Source organism: Megascapheus bottae, chromosome 13 (assembly GCF_031878675.1).
Source record: "Megascapheus bottae isolate mThoBot1 chromosome 13, mThoBot2.hap1, whole genome shotgun sequence".
NCBI lineage: Eukaryota > Metazoa > Chordata > Mammalia > Rodentia > Geomyidae > Megascapheus > Megascapheus bottae.
Window position 1 is genome coordinate 17,288,587 of NC_143521.1, and position 21,729 is coordinate 17,310,315.

General features: G+C 38.6%; 1 protein-coding gene across 1 annotated transcript in view; it reads right to left on the minus strand.

The window, feature by feature from the left end:
• The window catches only part of Uso1 (USO1 vesicle transport factor), a 72,691-nt gene that overhangs the window by 28,512 nt on the left and 22,450 nt on the right, over window positions 1-21,729 (minus strand). The window contains exons 8-10 of the mRNA XM_090343415.1: window positions 20,660-20,780; window positions 11,958-12,136; window positions 5,852-5,992 (exon numbers count right to left, since the gene is read on the minus strand). Of these exons, the coding sequence (XP_090199541.1) occupies window positions 5,852-5,992; window positions 11,958-12,136; window positions 20,660-20,780 (441 nt within the window). The remainder of the gene's footprint in view (window positions 1-5,851; window positions 5,993-11,957; window positions 12,137-20,659; window positions 20,781-21,729) is intronic.

Sequence of the window (21,729 nt, forward strand, 5' to 3'; positions counted from 1 at the left end):
TAAGAGAACAGATTTCAAGCCAGGGGCATAGTGGCTCACATCTGTAATCCTAGCTACTCAGAAGGCTGAGATCTGAAGATCAATGTTCAAAGCCAGCCCGAGCACAAAAGGACCTCCAATTAACCTCTAGAAAATGGGAAGTGGGGCTTGGCTTAAGAGTAGGGTGGTAGTCTTAAGCTGAAGAGCTCAGGGACAATGCCTAGGCCCAGGGGTAGGGTGGTAGCCTTGAGATGAAAAGCTCAGAGACAGCGCCCAGGCCGAGTTCAAGCCTCATGACCCACAAAACAAAACAAAACAAAAAAATTCTTAGGCTGGGAAAGCGGCTTAGTGGTAGAGTGTTTGCCTAGCATGCATAAAGCCCTGGGTTTGACAGGACAGAAGTAGCATTGTGGCTCAAGTGGCAAAGTGGTAGCCTTGAGCAAAAGAAGTTCAGGGATAGTGCCCAGGCCATGAGTTCAAACCCCAAGACTGGCAACAACAGTAACAACAGTAGCAGCAGCAGCAGCAGCAGCAGCAGCAGCAACAGCAACAACAACAACAACAACAACAAGCTGAGATCTAAAGATTGCAGTTTGAAGCCAGCTAGGGCACTCAAGTCTAAGAGATGCTAGAAATATAGCTGTAACTCAAGTATTACAGCATCTGCTTTGAGATAGCACCTAGGCGCAGGGTTCAAGCCCTAATACCAGGGCATGCACACACAAGCACACACGCGCGCGCGCAGACACACATTAATTTTAAAAATTTTAAAGAAAACAGAATGAGATAAATTATTTCAAAAACTGTGGTATGTGAGTATATCTTACTTTTGTCAACTAGAAATAAACCAATTAATGTTTAAAAGATAAACCAGGTCCAGAAAGTATGTTAATTAATTAATAGAATTGCAGAAAGGCTAAAGACTTAAAGAGAGATTTCTCTGAAGAGGAAATAAGAATGGCCTATAGACACATGAAAAAATGCTCCACATCTCCGGCCATAAGAGAAATGCAAATCAAAACAACTTTGAGATTCCACCTCACTCCAGTTAGAATGGCCATGATCAAGAAATCTAATAAGGACAGATGCTGGCGGGGATGCGGCCAGGAGGGATCACTACTACACTGTTGGTGGGAGTGCAAACTCGTTCTACCACTCTGGAAAGCATGATTCCTCAAAAGACTAAAGATAGAGCTCCCCTATGACCCAGAAATTCCTTGACATTTACCCAAATGTCCAGAAACAAGGATATACTAAAGCCACTAGGCACAACGATGTTCGCTGCAGCATTATTTACCATAGCGAAGATATGGAATCAACACAGATACCCCTCAGTAGTTGATTGGATCTATAAGATGTAGCACTTATACACAATGGAAATCTATGCAGCCATCAGAAAGAATGACATTACCCCATTCGAAAGGAAATAGAAAAACTTGGAAAAAGTCATATTAAGTGAAGTAAGCCAGATTCAAAGAATCATATGCTCAATGGTTTCCCTCATTTGCAATAAATAGTACACATCTAGGACTCTCCTAGCAGAGGATTACAATAGTCCAAAACTTAGGTATATAAGGTCATATAGGATGAGTCTAAATGAAAGGAACTCTAGGATACGGAAAAAAGAGCTTTATCTTGTGTGATTGTTTTTCTTAATGTACTGTGTTCTCTTTTTTTGTCCTTTGGTTAATTTCATATTGTTACTGTATCTATCTGATTTGGTTACCTGGTATATTGTATATATATTTATTTGTTTATTTGAAATAGGAAAGGGAATTGGGGGAAAAAAAGATGATTGGGAGGGGGTGAGGGGTAAATGAGGACAAAAACATGAGAGGGGATATCAATGTGTGAGAAGTAATTCATCAACTACCTCACAAATGTAACTGTAACCCCTCTATAGATTATCCCAACAATAAAAAAATAAAAATTAAAAAATTAAAAAAAGGTGCTAAGTGGAGTGGAACAAATGGAACTTGAAACTTGAGAGAATGCGAGTGAAACTTCTTTGTACAACTATTTGAAGATAATTAAAAACAACAACAAAAAAACCCCAGAAACAACTAGATCCATAAAGTCTAAAAATCTATTAACAAAGCTGCAGGAAGGACCCAGTGAGTGGCCAAAACAATACAGGGATGGGAAGAAAGTCTATATCATAGCATTATTATCAGTAAATTCAAGAAAACCAGAAATAAAGAAAAGATCTCAAAAGTTTCTTAAATGAAAAAGCAGATCACATTAAACAAAGATTAGAGGCCATATGTGGTGGCTTATAACTATAATTCCAGCTACTCCTAAGGGGACAGGGAAGATTGTGGTTTAAGGCCAGCTGTAGCAAAGTTAGGCAGACCCCCCTCAACCAACAGCTGGGCACAGCTATTATAGCTATGCCAGAAAGAAACTGAGGTCCAGGCTAGTCTAGGCATGAAAGTGAGATCCTATGCCAAAAATAACTAATGAAAAAGGGGTTGAGTGAAGGTTTCAAGCTGCAGAGCCCATCTAGCAAGCTCTATACCCTGAATGCAATTCCTAGTTAATATAAAAAAAAAAATAGCTGGATACGGTGGTTCACCATGTAATTCTAGCTACTCAGGAGGCTGAGATCTGAGGATCATGGTTCAAAGCCAGTCCGGGCACTAAAGTCCAAGAGACTCTTAACTAACCTTTAGAAAACTGGAAGTGGGGTTGTGGCTCCAGGGGTAAAACAATAGCTTTGAATTGAAGAGCTGAGGGACAGTGCCCAGGTCCTGAGTTCAAGCCCAGGATTGGCCAAAAATAAAAATAAAAAATTCAGAATGGCTACAGACTTATTACTTTTTTATGTTGTAATTTTGACAGAATGGAATTTGTACTGCCCAATAGACTGAGAGAAATATAAATGCTTGAGAGTAACAAGAATTGACAGGTGATAAAGAAACAATAAAAATTAATTGTTATGAGCTGGGCATGGAGGCTCACAACTGTAATCCTAGCTACTCAGGAGGCTGAAATCTAAGGATCCAGGTTCAAAGCCAGCCCAGGCACAAAAGAATCTGAGAATCTTATCTTCAACTAACCTCTAGGAAACGGGAAGTGGGGCTGTGACTCAAGTGGTATGGCGGTAGCTTTGAGCTGAAGAGCTCAGGGCCAGTGCCCAGGCCCAGAGTTCAAACCCCATGACCCATTAAAAAGAATAAAAATTAGCTGTTATTTAATGCTTTGAGATATTGTCCAAGTTGGAAGTTTGACTTCTCAGTTTGCTTCCCATGTGTATTTCCTCCTCTCCCTTCTCTAGTCATCAGCATCATTATTTTCCTCATTATTATTTATTACTGTTTTGGTGGTACTAGGGTTTGAACTCAAGAGATTTATTCTATCACTTGAGTCACACTCCTAGTAGTTCTTTTTGCTTTAGTCTTCAGATAATGTCTTGCATTTTTTGCCTGGAATCACCCCAGGATTGTGATCTTCCTATTTAGCTAGGAATGCAACTGTGCTCGGCTTATTTTTACTTGGCTTATACCAGTTTTCTGAGGGTGGGGTTTTATTGTTACGTATCCACACATGTTGATGCTGTATTCTGATCAACTTCATACCGTCCACCACACTCCCTATGCCCTTCCTACCAAGACTAGTGTCCTCAACAGATTTCCTTGTTCTGTTTTCATAGTTGGGAATAGTCTTACTTTGATAGTACCCTAGGCATTGTCCCTTTGGTTTCTAGATCGAAGCTGACACTGTACCAATTAAATCACAGCTCTGCTTGGGCTTTTTGTGCTTAACTGAAGAGTCTCACCAACTTTTTTGTCTGGGCTGGCTTTGAACCTTGTACCTCAGAACTCATTATCCTGAGTAGCCAGGATTACAAGCATGATCTGCCAATACCTAGCTTCAATCTTTATCTCCTTTCCAGATACACCTCCCTCCTACTATTTCCACCAACTCCAGTCTATTTCTCTTCCCTATCCTTTACTGATCATCAGCTTTTATTGTTTCTCTGTGCTACTCTCATATCTTCTTGAAATATGTTATAGTTATTTGCCCTTCTTTTTCCATTCTTTCTTCTTCCAAGTCTATTGGCTTGATTTATGTTCTACTATTTAACCACCTAAATAAAAGACTATACTTCTTAACAGTAACACTGCAATGATTTTCTAAAAGTTGAATAATGGTTATTTCCAGTTCTGAATTCTACACGTAGCCTGTAAATAACTCCAGAAGTAGAAAGTCCCAGCACCAGAGCTGTGCGGCAGAGGCTGGGGATAGGGAATTAATGGGGAATTTAAGAGACTATTAATATAGAAAGTAAGTAAATGGGCCAGAAGTGTGACCTAGTGGTAGAGTGCTTCACTAGCATGCACGAAACTCTGGGTTTGATTCCTTGGTACTGCGCACACAGAAAAGGCCAGAAGTGGTAAGAGGATATGAACCACTAGGAAATATAAAACAGGGGGATAACTGCTCAGATGTGTGCTTGATGGGAGGTGGAAATATAGCCTAAAAATAACCAGAGAAAAATAGGGCTAAAGGTATGGCTCAGCCATATTATGTCATACTTGCAATGGAGTGGCCTTGAATCCAGATCTTAGTACTGTTCTCCCACATACATCCCCCTCCCCCCCAAAAGTAAAACTATGAATCATACTAGGTACTCCTCTTCATAGACTTCATTAATAAAATTAATGAAAATTAATTTTCTTTTCTTTTTTGTTTTTGTTTTTTGCCAGTCCCAGGCTGAGCACTGTCCTTTGGCTTTCTCAAGGCTAGAGCTCCACCACATGAACCACAGCACCACTCTGGCCTTTTTTTTTTTTTTTTTGCCAGTCCTGGGCTTGAGCTCAGGGCCTGAGCCCTGTCCTTGGACTTTCTCAAGGCTAGAGCTCTACCACTTGAGCCTCAGCACCACTTCCAGCTTTTTTCTATGCATGTGGTACCAAGGAATTGAACCTGGGTCTTCGTGCATGCTAGGCAAGCACTCTACCACTAGGCCAAACTCCTGGCCCACTTCTGGCCTTTTCTGTGTATATGATACGGAGGAATTAAATCCAAGTCTTCGTGCATGCTAAGCACTAGGCCAAACTGCTGGCCCCTGAAATTTAATTTTCATGAATAAAATTTCATTAATAAAATTAATGGAAAATGTTTCTGGATAAATTTGTTAAGCTTTACACTGCAAAACTTTAAGAATGAGTATTGCTTTTAGAATACCATCATAATTGTCATTTACTAAGGTCAGTAAGAAACTTGACATAAAACAGCTTTTTCTTTTTTGTCAGTCCTGGGGCTTGAACTCTGGACCTGGGTGCTGTCACCGATCAACTTTTGCTCAAGGTGAACACTTGAGCCATAGCACCACTTCCAGCTCTCTCTCTCTCTCTTTCTTTCTTTCTTTCTTTCCTCTTTCTTTCCTTCCTTCTTTTGTTCTTTCTTTCTTCCTTCCTTCCTTTCTTCCTTTTTTTTTTTTGCCAGTCCTGGGCTTGAGCTCAGGGCCTGAGCACTGTCCTTGGACTTTCTCAAGGCTAGAGCTCTACCACTTGAGCCTCAGCACCCCTTCTGGCTTTTTTGTTTTCCCTAGTATGTGGTACCAAGGAATCAAACCCAGGTCTTTGTGCATGCTAGGCAGGCACTCTACCATTAGGCCAAACTCCCGCCCCATACTTCCAGCTTTTTCTATGATTAATTGTAGATAGGAGTTCTCATGAATTTTCCTGCTTGGCCTGGCTTTGAACCATGATCCACAAATCTCAGCCTTCTGAGTAGCTAGGATTACAGGTGTGAGCCACCGGAGCCCACACTAATAATTATTATCTTTCTTTCAGTGAATGTCTAATTCGTCTGATGATTCCTGATTTTCATTTCTACAGAATGGTTTTTGCCTTTGTTTACATACCTCAGTCAGGATGTCAGCAGGAATTCCAGTAGCCATGAGGATAGTGCAAAGCTGCTGCAATAATCCACATTGGAACATAGCCTTCTGGCAGCTACTGGTAGCACCAGGAGGGTTGGTGGGAGAAACCAGTACTCGCACAAGCTGTAAAAAATGAGAAAAAAAAATCTGCCTTTTAAAGATACATAAAGGCTTAAGGCAAATCTGATTTATGCAAATGAAAGAATCTGTATGAAGCACCTCATCTGTTAAGCTAGAGTGAGGGGATGTTAACTGTAACATCACCTATTACATTATGCTACATTATTACATTATGTTGTTTGCTTAAGTTTATCTCTTCTAAATGACTGTGCACTCCCAGAGAATAGCAACTGCTTTGGCCATTTTTATATCTCAAATAAGGATTTAGAACATAAATAGTCAATAATGAATGAAGTTAAGTATTTAGGTAAAGAATGATGAACTACTTAGGTCTAAAAGAAAGGGTATGAAAATATTTAGAGATGTTAAAACTAACAACTGGCCAGGCACCAGTGGCTCATGCCTATAATCCTACTTACTCTGGAGGCTGAGATCTGAGGATCATAGTTCAGAGCTAGCCCAAGCAGGAATGTCTATGAGACTTTTTTTGTTGGTTGTACTCAGGGTCTGAGTGCTGTCCCTGGGCTTCTATTCTCAAAGCTAGCCCTTTGAGCCACAGCAGCACTTCCAGTTTTCTGGTAGTTAATTATGAGGCAGGGAGCATAGGCTAGTGGTAGAGTACGCCTAGCATGCATGAACACCTGGGTTCAATTCCTTGGTACAACATACATAGAAAAATCCGGAAGTGGTGCTGTGGCTTGAGTGGCAAAGGGCTGGCCTTGAGCAAAAAATGTTCAAGGGCAGTGCCCAGGCCCTGAGTTCAAGCCTCAGGACTGGCAAAAACAATAACAACAACAACAACAAAAAAACAAACCCCCAAGAATGTACGATCTATAAAGGGGCCAGGAGTTTGGCCTAGGAGTAGAGTGCCTGCCTAGCATGCTTGAAAACCGGGGTTCAATTCCTCGGTACCACATACATAGAAAAAAGCTGGAAGTGGTGCTGTGGCTCAAGTGGTAGAGCTCTCTAGCCTTGAGAAAGTCCAAGGACAGTGCTCAGGCCCTGAATTCAAGCCCCACAACTGGCAAAAAAAACAAAACAAAACAAAACAAAAAAAAAACTTATGGACTTTCCTGCCCATGCTGGCTTTGAACCACGACCCTTAGATCTCAGACTTTTGAGTTACAAGGATTACAGATGTGAGCCATGGGCACCCAGTATCTAATTTATCCAATAACAAACAAACAAAAAAGCCAGAAGTGGTGGTATCATCAAGTGACCAAGTGCTAGCCCTGAGCAAAGAAAAAAAAGCTTAAGGACAGTACTCAGGCATTTAATTCAAGCCCTGGGACCAGCAAAAACAACTGGCTGGGAATGTGGCTTAGTTGTAAAGTGGTTGACAAGCCCATAGTTCAAGTGCCAGGACTGGCAAAACAAAACAAAAACTATTATGTCTATAATACTGACATGTGAAAACAGCAACAATGAAATTGGAAGTATAAATAGAACTGACACTGTAACCATGTTCCTAGGTAAAATACTTTCATAACTGTTTTTAGTTATAACCTACATATGGTAATGACATGATTTATACCCAAACCAGGACGCTTTTAAAATGATAAAGGAAAACAGTAGTAATTATAAAAATGAATCCTGTCCTAGTAAAACTGGGGCATGGGACCAACCTAATTACCAGTCCTATGCAGGCAATTCTCTAGGTGTGAATAATACTCAGACTCTACTTACAGAATAGGTTAACTTACTAGTTTTGAGATCCACAACTTCAGAAATGCACATATACCCAGAAACAGTCAAAGACCCACAAGAATCACTAAAGTTCATAATTTAGCCACTGGTATAAACTTACATAAACCAGAAGGGAAATAAATTTAAGGAGTTCAAAATTTTCTCAGATATAGTAAATATGTTTTTATTTTTTTAAATTTATTTTATTTTAACGTATAGAGGAGTTATAGTTATATTTGCCAGATAGGTGCATTACTTCTCAAACATTGATACCTCTTCTCATGTTTTTGTCCCTATTTTCCTTCCCCCATCCCTCCCCTTATCTTTTTTCCCCCTCCTATTTCAAATAAACAAATAAACATATATATATATATATATAATATACCAGGTAACAAAGTCAGATACTGTAACAATAAGAGATTAACCAAAGGGCAACATGAGAATAAAAAACATAATACATTAAGAACAACAGTCACTCATAATTAAGTTCTTATTTCCATGTCCTGGAGGTCCATTAATTTGGCCTCATTCTATATGGCCTTATGTATCTAGAATTTGAGCTATTGTAATTCTCTGCTAAGTGAATCTTAGGTTTGTACTAATTACTACAAATGAGGGAAACCATTGAACCTATGTTCCTTTGAGTCTGGCTTACTTCACTTAATATGATTTTTCCCAAGTCTTTTCATTTCCTTTCAAATGGGGCGATGTCATTCTTTCTGATGGCAGCATAGAATTCCACTGTGTATAAATACCACATTTTCGTGATTCAATCATCTACTGAGGGGCATCTGGATTGGTTCCATGTCAGATGTAGTAAATATGTAAAATACTACTATGGGGCTAGAAATTTGGCCTAGTGGTAAGAGTGCTTGCACGCATGAAGACTCAGTTTTGATTCCTCGGAACACATACCTAGAAAAAAATCTGGAAATGGTACTGTGGCTCAAGTGGTAGAGTTCTAGCCTTGAGAAAGCCCAAGGATAGGGCTCAGGCCCTGAGTTCAGTCCCTACAACCGGCAAAAATAAATAAATAAATAAATAAATAAATAAATAAATAAATACATACATACATACATACATACTACTACTATGTTGGGTTGGGAGTTTAGCCTAGTGGTAGAGTGCTTGCCTGGCAAGAATGAAGCTCTCTGGGTTTGATTCCTTGGTACCACATATACAGAAAAAGCCGGAAATGATACTATGGCTCAAATGGTAGAGTGCTAGCCTTGAGAAATCTCAGGTACAGTGCTCAGGCCCTGAGTTCAAGGACCAAGACTGGCAAAAAAAAAAAAAAAAAAGAAAAAAAGAGAAACATTCTACTATGTTGTTTTCTTCCTTAACTCCATGCTATTAATGCCATGAAGCTTAAATAAAAGAACAGGTGATTTGTCAACTTGGTGTTTAAATATATTTATATTGTATTAAAAGATGATGTACCCCCCCAAACCCAACAAACCAATCACTAAATGGGCAAGGGAACTAACAAGAGACTTATCAAAAGAAGAGGTTAAAATGGCAGAAAAGCGTATGAGAATATGCTCATCATCCATGGTCATAAAGGAAATGTAAATACAAACAACCCTAAGATACCCCAATTAGAATGGCCAAGACTTTGAACTCAAACAATGCCAGATGCTGGCGAGGTTGTGGAGAAAAAGGAACCCTATTGCACTGCTGGTGGGATTGTAAGCAAGTTCAGCCACTCTGGAAAGCAGTGTGGAGGTTTCTTAAAGATCTGAAAATTGACCTTCCCTACGATCCCGCCATACCACTCCTGGGTATCTATCCTGAACATCAGAACCCAGGATATGATTAGGACACCTGCTCAGCTATGTTCATCTCTGTACTATTCACAATAGCCAAGTGATAGAAATAATCCAGATGCCCTACTGCAGATGAATGGATATCAAAAAATGTGGTATATATATACAATGAAATTCTATATAGCCAACAGACAAGACAAAATAATGGCATTCGCAGAGAAGTGGATGAAATCTAGAGCGAATCATGTTGAGTGAGACAAGTCAAGACCAAAGGAACAAAAGGCACATGGTATCCTTAATATGTGGCTATTAGAACCAAACAGTACAAGAGCGATGACTCACTATTTGCGCACCCAATGCTATGGACATGGTATTGGAAATATAAACACAACTATATAATGTTTTATTACATAGATTAATATGTATCTATGACATATAAACCTCACCCTAATTTTAATTATGTTCTGAAATCTAAGTGCCAGTGATTGTACATAGAGATTCCCTTCTTGAATACTTGTTTGTTAAACACGTCATTTGAAATATGATGTAAAAATCAATGTTAATAAATTCTTTAATAAATAAAAATATAAACACAACTACACAGACATAAAAATTTATGACATACAAACCCTCAGCCTAATTTTAATTATGTTCTAAAATCTAAGTGCCAGTGATTGTATATAAAGATTCCCCTCCTGAATACTTGTTTGTTAAACATGTCATTTGAAATATGATGTAAAAATCAATGTTAATAAATTATTTAATAAAACATAAAAAATAAAAAATGATGATGTACAAAAGGGTTACAGATAAACGAAGACAGACAAGACAGAAAAAAAATGAAAAGAAAAAAAACCATCTTATTACTATTTCCTGGTTTATTTAGATAAATATTCCTTTATATGATCAGAGGCACATAAACATTGGGCGTTTTAAAATTCAAATTATAAATCTGTGGAAAGAAGGACAGTTTCATTCATTTCCCACAATCTAATACTTAGCTTTGAGTAAAATATTTACTGACTAAATTAATTGGAACTTCGCATTCTGAATACTAAATACTACATCTGAATTTATTTTAAAGTCATACCGTAGAATTAAGAGGAATAAAATAAGCAAACAATATTGTGTGATGATTATAATTATTAAAGTTAAGTGATGGGTGGGAGGAATGTCTATTTTTGAATATGACTTCAACTTACATTAAAAAAAGATTTTATGGAGGGGGGATAATGAAAAAAGAAAAAGAAAAATTTGAGCCTGGTGCTCACACCTGTAATTCTAGCTACTAAGGAGGCTTGGTTCTGAGGATCACAGTTCAAAGCAGGCACTGAGAGGAAAGTCCATGAGACTCTTATCTTCAATTAGTGCCTCCAAAAAAACAGAAATAGACCCGTGGCTCATGTGGTACAGTGCTAACCTTGAGCAAAAAAAGCTCTCGGACGGTGCCTAGGCTCTGAGATTTTTTAATGCTCATTTGAAAAAAAAAATTGATGATCTAAAAGAAATGCAAATCAAAACAACTCTAAGATTCCACCTCACTCCAGCTAGAATGGCCAGGATCAGGAAAATGAATGACAACAGATGCTGGAGGGGATGTGGCCAGGAGGGATCACTACTACACTGTTGGTGGGAGTGCAAACTCGTTCAACCACTATGCAAAGCAGTATGGCAGTTCCTCAAAAGACTAAACATAGAGCTCCCCTATGACCCAGCAATTCCACTACTTGGCATTTACCCAATTGTCCAGAAACAAGGACATACTAAATCCACTAGCACAATGATGTTTATTGAAGCACTACTTACCACAGCAAAGATATGGAACCAACCCAGATGTCCCTCAAATGAGTGGATCAACAAGATGTGGTATTTATACACAATAGAATTCTATGCAGCTGTCAGAAAGAATGATATCGCCCCATTTGTAAGGAAATGGAAAGACTTAGAAAAAATCATATTAAGTGAAGTAAGCCAGACTCAAAGGAACATAGGCCCAAAAGTCTCCCTCATTTGTCATAATCAGTAGAAACCTTGGGCTCTCCTAGCAGAGATTTACAATATAACCAAATCTAGAGACATTAGGCCAAATAGTTCGACACTAAATGATAAGGAAACAAAAGCCATATAATGAGTGATTGTTGTCCTTATTGTACTATGTTATCTCTCTTTTGCTATCCCTTGGTTATCTCATATTGTTACAATTTTTCACCTTGTTATCTGATATATTTTATATGTGCTTAATTGGTTATTTGAAATTGGATAGGGAAGGTGGGAAATCAAGATAAGTGGGGGAGGATAGGAGGGAAATGGGGACCATGTCATGAGAAAGGGTATCAATGTTTGTGAAGTTATGCACCTTCTATCTGGTGACTATAATGTAACCCTTCTATTAGTCACAATAAAAAATTATTTTAAAAAATTGATGATCTTAGTTTTATCAAATACAAGCAACTTCATTTCCTTTGAAGAATGAAATGATAAAAATTCTTATCATGTTTACATGTAAGGATGCATACCTGTAGCATTAGATGTAAATTAGTCACTTTTTGTGCAGACCAGCCTGAATTTTCATCTCCAACCTCAAACCAAGGCTTCATACGTTGAATATATGAACCTTCTTTGAAAAAATTCTGATTGGAATTGTTGTTTTTCAGCAAGTTTTGGAGCAAAATTAAACAATCTTCCACAACTATACCTGGGGAGAGAGTATAAAATGGAAATATTAAGGCTGAAAGAAGAAAAATTCAATCCCCAAACACTTGGTTGTTTTGTTTTTGTCTTTTCTGCTTTGTTACTGGGGATTGAAACTAAAGCTTGTACATGGTAGGCAAATGCTCTACCACTGAGCTGCATCCCAGCCCCAAGTTATGTATATTCTTCTTTAATAGTACTGAGGTTTGGACTAAGGCTCTCATGGGTTGGTAGGCTGTTACACAACATTTTTAACACAAATCTGTTCAGCATCTCTTCAGTACAGCAAAGCCATCTATTTATCTGACTCCTGATATACACAGGCCACAAACCAGTTACAATCTCTTGACATTTGTCCACTTATCTACTCACCACAGTGCCTTGTTTTTTCATCCAAGTTGAAGACTAAACATCATTTTTTTGGAATGATGATTAAAAAAAAAATCCAATGACCTGCCAGGTGCCTATTACTCAGGGGGCTGAGATCTGAGGATCCCGGTTCAAAGTCACACCAGTTGTGGAGCTTGAACTCTGGGCCTGGGTGATGTCCCTGAGCTCTTCAGCTCAAGGCTAGTGCTCTACCACTTTGAGCAAACAGCACCACTTCTCGTTTTCTGGTGGTTAATTGGAGGTAACAGTGTCATGAACTTTCATGCCTGGGCTGGCTTTGAACCATGATCTTCAGATCCCAGACTCCTGAATAGCTAGGATTGAAGCAGTGAGCCAGCCCTCTTTTATTTCTCTTCTTACTACTGCCTCTCTCCAGAGCAGTGCCATCCACACAACAGCTTCCATTAGTGTAACACAGTAAAACTTTCCAACTAATCTTTGTTTACCAAGGGCTAGACCAGTCAGGGATTCCTGACTCCTCAAGAAAGCAGACTGACTTGATACTGGATGTTCATAACAGGCAGGCTCCTCTACACTCAGACTTGGGCTGTAACTAGTGAGGATTTATATATTCTTTCTAGTAGTCTTAGGTTTACAGAAAAACTGAGACAAAAAGTCCCACATATTTTTTCCTATTTCCCCTATTATTAACAACTTTTATGAGTGTGACATGTTATATACACTGCTAAGTTCATAATTTATGTTAGGGCTCATTTTTTGTACTATAGAATTCTATGGGTTTTGGACCAGGAGCGTGGCCTAGTGGTACAGTGCTTGTCTAGCATGCAGAAGTCTTGGGCTCAATTCTGCTACACACATACATAGAAAAAGCCAGAATTGATGCTGTGGCTCAAGTGGTAGAACTCTAGCCTTGAAAAAGCCCAAGGGGGCCTAGTGGTTAAAGTGCTTGCCTAGCATGCATGAAGACCTGGGTTCGATTCCTCAGTACCATATACATAGAAAAAAGCCAGAAGTGGTGCTGAGGCTCAAGTGGTAGAGCTCTAGCCTTGAGAAAATCCAAGGACAGTGCTCAGGCCCTGAGCTCAAGCCCAGGACTGGCAAAAAAATAAAAAAATAAAAAAAATAAAGTTATCTTGACTATAAAACAGACTTAAAAAAAAAAAAAAGAAAAAGCCCAAGGACAGGTCCTAGGGCTGGAGTTCAAGTCCAGAACAGGCCAAAAAAAAAAAAAAAAAAAAGAAAAAAGAAAGAAAGAAAGAAAAGGAAAGAAATTCTATGGATTTTGATAAATGTATAAACATATATCTACTACTACAAATAGTTCTACTGCCTTGAAAATACTCTGCAATTCGTCTATCACATGCTACCCTCACCTCCAAATCTGTTAACCAGTGATACATGTCTATGTACATATATGTGTGTGCGTATATATATGTATGTATGTACATTTCTCTCTTTCTCTCTCTCTCTCTCTCTCACATACACATACACACACACACACACACACACACACACACAAATTTCTGGTGCTTGAACTCAGGGCCTGGGCACTGTCTTTGGGTTTTTCAAGGCTAGTACTCTACCACATGAGACACAGCACCACTTCTGGCTTTTTCTGTGGTACTGAGGAATCGAACCCAGAGCTTTGTGCATGGTAGGCAGGCAATCTACCACTAGGCCACACTCCCAGCTTATGTCTCTTAAATTTTCCTTCCCAGACCATCATATATTTGAAATCACTAGCAATACACATTTAAAGATGGTACATCTGAATAAGTCATTTCTATTTATTGTCAAGTAATATCCCATCGTGTGTGTATATATATATATATGTATATATAAACATATATTGGAGTTTGTATATCCCATTACAAACTGAAGGACATCTTGAATGCTTCCAAGTTTTGGCAATTGTGAATAAAGCTGCTATAAACATTCATGTCTAGGTAGGTTTATTTTTTACTTTTTTTTTCCCCCCTGTGCCAGTGCTGGAACGAAACTCAAGATCTAGGTGCTGTCCCTGAGCTTCTTTGCTCAAGGTTCCACATATAGCTTTTTTGGTAGTTCATGTCAGAGAAAAATCTCATGAATTCTCCTGACAGGGCTTTGATTCTCAGAACTGAAGTCTCCTGAGTAACTAGTATTATAGGCAGGAAACCGTAGCACCTAGCATAGGTAGGTTTTTTTTTTTGTTTTTTTGGCCAGTCCTGGGCTTGAGCTCAGGGCACTGTCCTTGGACTTTCTCAAGGTTAGAGCTCTACCACTTGAGCCTCAGTACCACTTCTGGCTTTTTTCTATGTATGTGGTACCGAGGAATCGAACCCGGGTCTTCATGCATGCTAGGCAAGCACTTTAACCACTAGGCCAAACTCCCGGCCCCACAGGTAGGTTTTTATGCAGGTATAAACGTTAAACTATTGGGCTAGGAGTTTGGCTTAGTGGTAGAGTGCTTCCCTAGCATGCATAAGACCCAGGTTCGATTCCTCGGTACCACATACGTAGCAAAAAGCCAGAAGTGGTGCTGTGGATCAAGTGGTAGAGCCCTAGCCTTGAGAAAATCCAGGGACTGTGCTCAGGCCCTGAGCCCAAGCCCAGAACTGGCAAAAAAAAAAAAGTTAAACTATCTTGGGTAAATGCCAATGATCTTATGCTAAAATTATACTTAGGGTTTTTTTGTTTGTTTTTTGGTCAATCCTAGGGCTTGAACTCTTAGCCTGGGCACTGTCCCTGAGCTCTTCAGCTCAAGGCTACCACTCTACCACTTGAGTCAAAGCGTCACTTTCGGTTTTCTAATGGTTAATTAACGATGAGTCTCACCAACTTACATACCCGGGCTGGTTTTGAACCATAATCCTCAGATCTCAGCCTCCTGACTAACTAGGATTACAGGCATGAGCCACTAGCCCTGGCTGTATTTAATTTTGTAAGGGAGTTCTAAAGTGTCTTTTGAAGTCCTTATACTATTTTTTACTTTCCTACTAGCAATGAGTGAGGTGTTTTTTTTTTCCCCATATCCTATCCAGTATTTGATGCTGTCAATGTTGTGGATATTTACCATTTTAATACGTGTATAGTGCTATCTTATTGTTTTAATTTACTATTACTAATGGGGAAGAGCAAATTTGTACACTTCTGTTCAGATCCCTTGCCCGTTTTTTAACTGACTTGCTTTTCTTATTAAGTTTTAAGAGTTTCTGGTATACTTAATATGTAAGTTTTCTTACAGATACACCAGTTTTACAAATTAGTTTCTACCAGTATAGCCTATCTTTTAATTTTCTTAACAGTTTCTTTTGCACAATGTAAGTTTTTAATTATTTATGAAGAGATAATATTTCTATCACTGAAATAGTTCCATAAGAACAATATACACTGGCTGGTCCAATGGTAGTGGGTTATCAAAACTTATTAACATTAGTATCACTAAAGAACAATATACAGCTGGGCACGGTGGCTCACGCCTATAATCCTAGCTATTGAGGTGGCTGAGATTTGAGGATCGAGGTTCAAAGCCAGCCCAGGCACAAAAGAACATGAGACTCTTATCTCCAATTCATCAATAGAAACTGGAAGTGGGGCTGTGGCTCAAAGGGTAGGGCAGTAGCCGTGAGCTGAAGAGCTCAGGGATAACACCCAGGCCTAGAGGTAGGGCGGTAGCCTTGCGCTGAGGATCGGGACAGTACCCAGGCCCAGAGTTCAAGCCCCATGACACAAAGAAAAAGAAGAAGAAGGAGGAGGAGGAGGAGGAAGAGGAGGAGGAGGAGGAGGAGGAGGAAGAAGGAAAGAGGAGAAGGAGGAGAAGGAGGAGGAGAAGGAGGAGGACAAGGAAGAGGAGGAGGAGGAGGAGGAGGAAGAGGAGGAGGAGGAGGAGGAAGAGGAGGAGGAGGAGGAAGAGGAGGAGGAGGAGGAGGAAGAAGAATGAAGAAGAAGATACACTGTATTTATTTAATAGGATTAAATTCCTTTTAACTACAATAACTGTATAAAGCAATATTGTCCACAAACAGTGATAACCTTACATATCTTTAAGCTCAAGCATTAAAAATTCTATTTCCTCTGCGCATATACATATATATATGTACATATACATGCATGTAAAATCTATGGTTAGGTATTTTCACTAATACACACTGTCAGCATTTAGAATAGTTGAAATAGAATAAAAATTCTGTTCATAGATTTTAGAGTTGAATTGGTGAGATATCCCAATTTGTTGCCTTTAGCTCATTTATGACAATGCTTTTAGGCAAAGTACTTCTATTTATTCACCAAAAGAAACACATCTTGTCCTTTAGCTGTAGTCTTCAGTCTCACATTTCCATTCTTCCTACTATGACATAGTTGTACCATAGCTGACCTCTAGTTTTCCTTCAAGAACACTGACACATTAGCCTTGAGCATAAAAACTCAGGGACAGCACCCAGGACCAGAGTTCAAAGCCCCAGAATCAGAAAAAACAACAAAAATCATTGACACATATATAGCCTTATCTATCAGGAATAAGCAAAATGTTAGTTGATTTAATTTGGGAAGTTCATTAGAAAATTTCTTCTTATGTGATTGAAATTGCCATGTAAGAATTTACAAATGTAACTAATAAGGTACAGAAGAGAAATTCTAAGACACAAGAATAAAAAATTCTTAGTAATCTTAAGCATAAGACTGGGTTGTTTATTCAGAAACTTCTTTTTGTTCTGTTTTTAAGGGGAAAAGCATTAAATTCAAGATATTTTGATTAGTCAATTGATAACTCAGTGAGACCAAAACACAAGGCATGACTTACTTCCAAAGTTACAAAATGATGTTACTGAGCATATACTTTTCCTTCCTCCTTCCCTTCCTTTCTTCCTTTCCCTTCTTCTCCCTTGCCCTCCATTCCTTTTTTTACTTCCTCTCCTCTTTACTTTTTTTTTTTTTGGTTGAGTGGAAAACACATCTCAATAATAAATGCTAGAGAAAACTGCTTCCCCCACCCCCGCCCAAGAATAACCATATGTTCATATGGGGGTGGGAAAGAATCTTTTGTCATAATGCTATAATCTTTTAAAAATATATAAAATTAATCTGGGTTGAGACCTGAGGATCCTGGTTCATAGATAGCCTTGACAGCAAAGTCTGTGAGACTCTTACCTTTAATTAATCACCAAAAAACTGGAAGTAGAGATGTGTCTCAAGTGGTAGAGTGCTAGCCTCGAGCATGAAAGCTCAGAGACAACTCCTAGGCCTTTATCAAGCCCCTACACATCAATATACATATATATTACAAAATGTAATATATATGTAAATGTATAAAATATATAAATGTATAATTACATGTTTATATACATACATTATATATCAGTAAAATTACATTTACAAAACCTCCTAGAGGGACCAGGAGTTTGGCCTAGTGGTAGAGTGCTTGCCTAGCATGCTGGAAGACCTGGGTTCAATTTCTTGGTACTACGTGCATAGAAAAAAGCCAGAAGTAGTGCTGAGGCTCAAGTGGTAGAGCTCTAGCCTTGAGAAAGTCCCTGAGCTCAAGCCCAAAACTGGCAAAAAAAACAGAACAAAACAATAAAACCTCCTAGAATACCAAGGTTAAACAGTCTGGTCTTCACCTCAGTGTCTAGTGATACCATAATAATTTTTATTTTAAAAGCAAAAAAATCATGGCCACTACCAATGTAAGCAGTAACTACTGTTCTTTTTTTTTTTTTTTTTGCCAGTCCTGGGCTTGAGCTCAGGGCCTGAGCACTGTCCTTGGACTTTCTCAAGGCTAGAGCTCTACCACTTGAGCCTTAGCACCACTTCTGGCTTTTTTTCTATGTATGTGGTACCGAGGAATCGAACCCGGGTCTTCATGCATGCTAGGCAAGCACTTTAACCACTAGGCCAAACTCCCGGCCTACTGTTCTTGTTTCCTTAACATATATCTTTCCTAATATTTGTGACGATACTAAATTATTTTTAAGAGTTCTTTGTCTTTGTCTTGATTTAGGTGTTCATTTGTAAAAGGCCTTATCTATTAGGAACAAACAAAATTTTAGTCATTTGGAGAATTCATTAGAAAATTTTCATCTCATCAAATACCATCATGCTTCAGAAAATAGCCCTATTGTACACCAAGAGGCTTTACATCTATTTACCCTGTCCTTGGAATATGCACTGTTATCACACCAGCACTGCCCCAACATGAAAGCAACTTGTATTCTGCATTTGTGCTCACTCCCTGAGCTTTCATTTTAGCTTCAATCCACTTATCTGTTGTTGACCAAATAACAATGCAACAATTGTCATACACAGATGTTAGAAATTCATGAAGATACAGCCTCATTAATCCTATCCATATTTCTGCACTAAAGCCAGATAAGTATAATTAACATCTAAGAATAAAAGCTTTTTCCTGGGGCCAGGAGTTTGGCCTGGTAGTTAAAGTGCTTGCCTAGCATGCATGAAGACCCGGATTTGATTCCTCGGTACCACATATAGAAAAAAGCCGGAAGTAGTGCTGAGGCTCAAGTGGTAGAGCTCTAGCCTTGAGAAAGAAAGTCCAAGGACAGTGCTCAGGCCCTGAGCTCAAGCCCAGGACTGGCAAAAAAAAAAAAAAAAAAAAAAAGCTTTCTTCCTTCTCTGGGAGGATTCAGTATTTCTACTTAATACTCTTTTACTCCGTGAGACATTTTCAGTAGGTTTCTTTCATATTGTACATCAACTATTTCCTCTTCAATGTTAAAATTGATTAACCACATCATTACTGGTAGGATATGAACCTGAAACATCTTCTAAGTTTTCATGGTGATTTTAGAATTTGGTTTCAGTATGAAAGCTCCAAGCTTAATATTTTCTGCACCTTCATTTAATGATGCTTTCAAAATTTTTCATGATGCTTCTCAAACTCTCAAATATCAGTTAATAAAATCTATTATATTCTTGATTACTTCTTGAAATGTTCCTTTTCTGTAATAAACTTTACTTTTTCAGTGGCAGGAATGCTGAATCTTTGATCCTTCTAGCAGAGTCTCCTTTCTGGAGGTAATGGCTCCTCTACCTTCTTCTTTTTTTTTTTTTTTTTTTTTTGGTGCTAGTCCTGGGGCTTGAACCCAGGAGCTGGCCACTGTCCTTTAGTTTTTTGTGCTCAAAGTTACCATTCTACAACTTGAGCTAGCTCCACATATGGCTTTTTGTTGTTTAATTGGAGATAAAGAGTCTCAAAGGCCTTCCTGCCTAGACTAGCTTCAAACACAATCCTCAGATCTTTGTCTCCTGAGCTAGGATTATACGTTTGAGCCAATGACACCTGGCTATCCTCTACCGTCTTATAAAAATAAAATTAACTTCTGTTCCCTTGAGGCTAAAGCTATCTATCTTCCTATTACAACTGCTACCAGTGATTGCAATTGACAAATTTGTTCAATGAAAATCTCAGTGGCATTTTGCTCAAAGTCTCTTAAGTTTTGCTTTCATTCTTGATATTTTTTTCAATTTATCATTTAGTGGCATCTGGAGTTCAACTCACAGCTTCATATATGCTAGGTAGGTGTTTTACCACTTAAGTCATACCTCTAGCTTTCTGCTGGTTATTCATAAAGAGTCTTGTAGACTTTCTGCTCAGGTTGGCTTTCAATGGCAAGTCTTCAGATTTGTCTCCTACTGAACTAGGGTTACAGGCATATGCCACCTTGCCTAGCTGTTGATTTTTAATGTCAACAGACCAATTAACACACAGACCTCTCATTTTATGTGGTCTCATCTTCAATAACAATCTTCACTCTCCTATTAAAACCTTCCCTTTCAAACTCAATTATTTTCTACTTACCTGTTTTCTATGATTGCCCTGAGACTTTCAGCCCATAATATAGATATTTTTCTTTTTAGAAACCCAAATTTTTTCCTTTTGAGAAGTATCAAACATGATAAAGGACAGTGAAAGAAAAAGCATGACATATTAGTTTTCATTTCTACTTACAAATATATTCCCTAAAAGCTAACAAGTTTAGGGCATGGAATGTGACTTATTCGTAGAGCGCTTGCCTAGCATGCATGAAGCTCTGGGTTTCATTCTTCAGTACCATATAAACAGAAAAAGCCAAAAGTGGCGCTATGGCTCAAGTGGTAGAGTGCTAGGCTAGAGCAAAATAAAAGAGAAGTCAGCGAGCCCTAAGGAATTCTGTTCAAAAACATCTTCATATTATACCTCCGTCACTGTTTCCCTCCTCTGTAATAATGTCCAGTAGTCTCTCAAAAGCATTCTCAAAAGCCACAATTTTCTGGATTGCTCCATTGCTTCTTGTTAGTGCTTGTAGTAGCAAGACACCCTTATGGAGAAAAAAAGAAAGTGCTCAATGGAGTACAACATTTACAATTTTTTTAAGATATCATTTGTTATTGTAATTAATAGAAGGGTTACATTATATTCGCCAGATAGAAGGTGCATTAATTCACATTGATACCCCTTCTCATGTTTTTGTCCCCATTTTGCTCCATTTACAAAATATTTAAAAATTACTTTAGCCAACAGGAAAAAAAGAAAAAAATTACTTCAAAAACAAAATTTTATAAGTCACAACTAGCACCAGCTCAACTCTTTCACTATATATGCAGAAACAAGATCAGAAAAGTTAAGCAATTTGGCCTGCCTAACATCTCAAAGGAACAGAGCACTGACTAGAATGTATATTTAACAGTTTCCAATTCAGTTCTCTTTTCAATATATGATCTGAAAGAAATATACAATTCTTTCACATTCATCAATCAATATATAGTTTTCCTTGCAGCTTAAAGAAACTATGCGTGAGTATATCTTTTTCAAGAATGCTACAATAAGCCAAGCGTGGTGGCTCACACCTATAATTCTAGCTACTCAGGAGACTGAGATCTGAGGATGGCAGTTCAAAGCCAGCCTGGGCAATACAAAGCTGTGAGATTCCCTTTTTTTTTTTTTTTTTTGGTGGGTCATGGGGCTTGAACAGCCTGTGTACTGTCCCTGAGCTCTTCAGCTCAAGGCTATTACCCTACCCTGGAGCCAAGCCCCACTTCCTTTTTTTCTAGAGGCTCACTGGAGATAAGAGTCTCAGGTCCTTTTGTTCCCTGGCTGGATTTGAACCTAGATGCTCAGATCTCAGCCTCCAGAGTAGCTAAGATTACAGGCGTGAGTCACTGCCCTTGGCAAAACCCAAATACTCATTAAAAAAAAAGGAATTCTGGGGCCGGGAGTTTGGCCTAGTGGTTAAAGTGCTTGCCTAGCATGCATGAAGACCCGGGTTC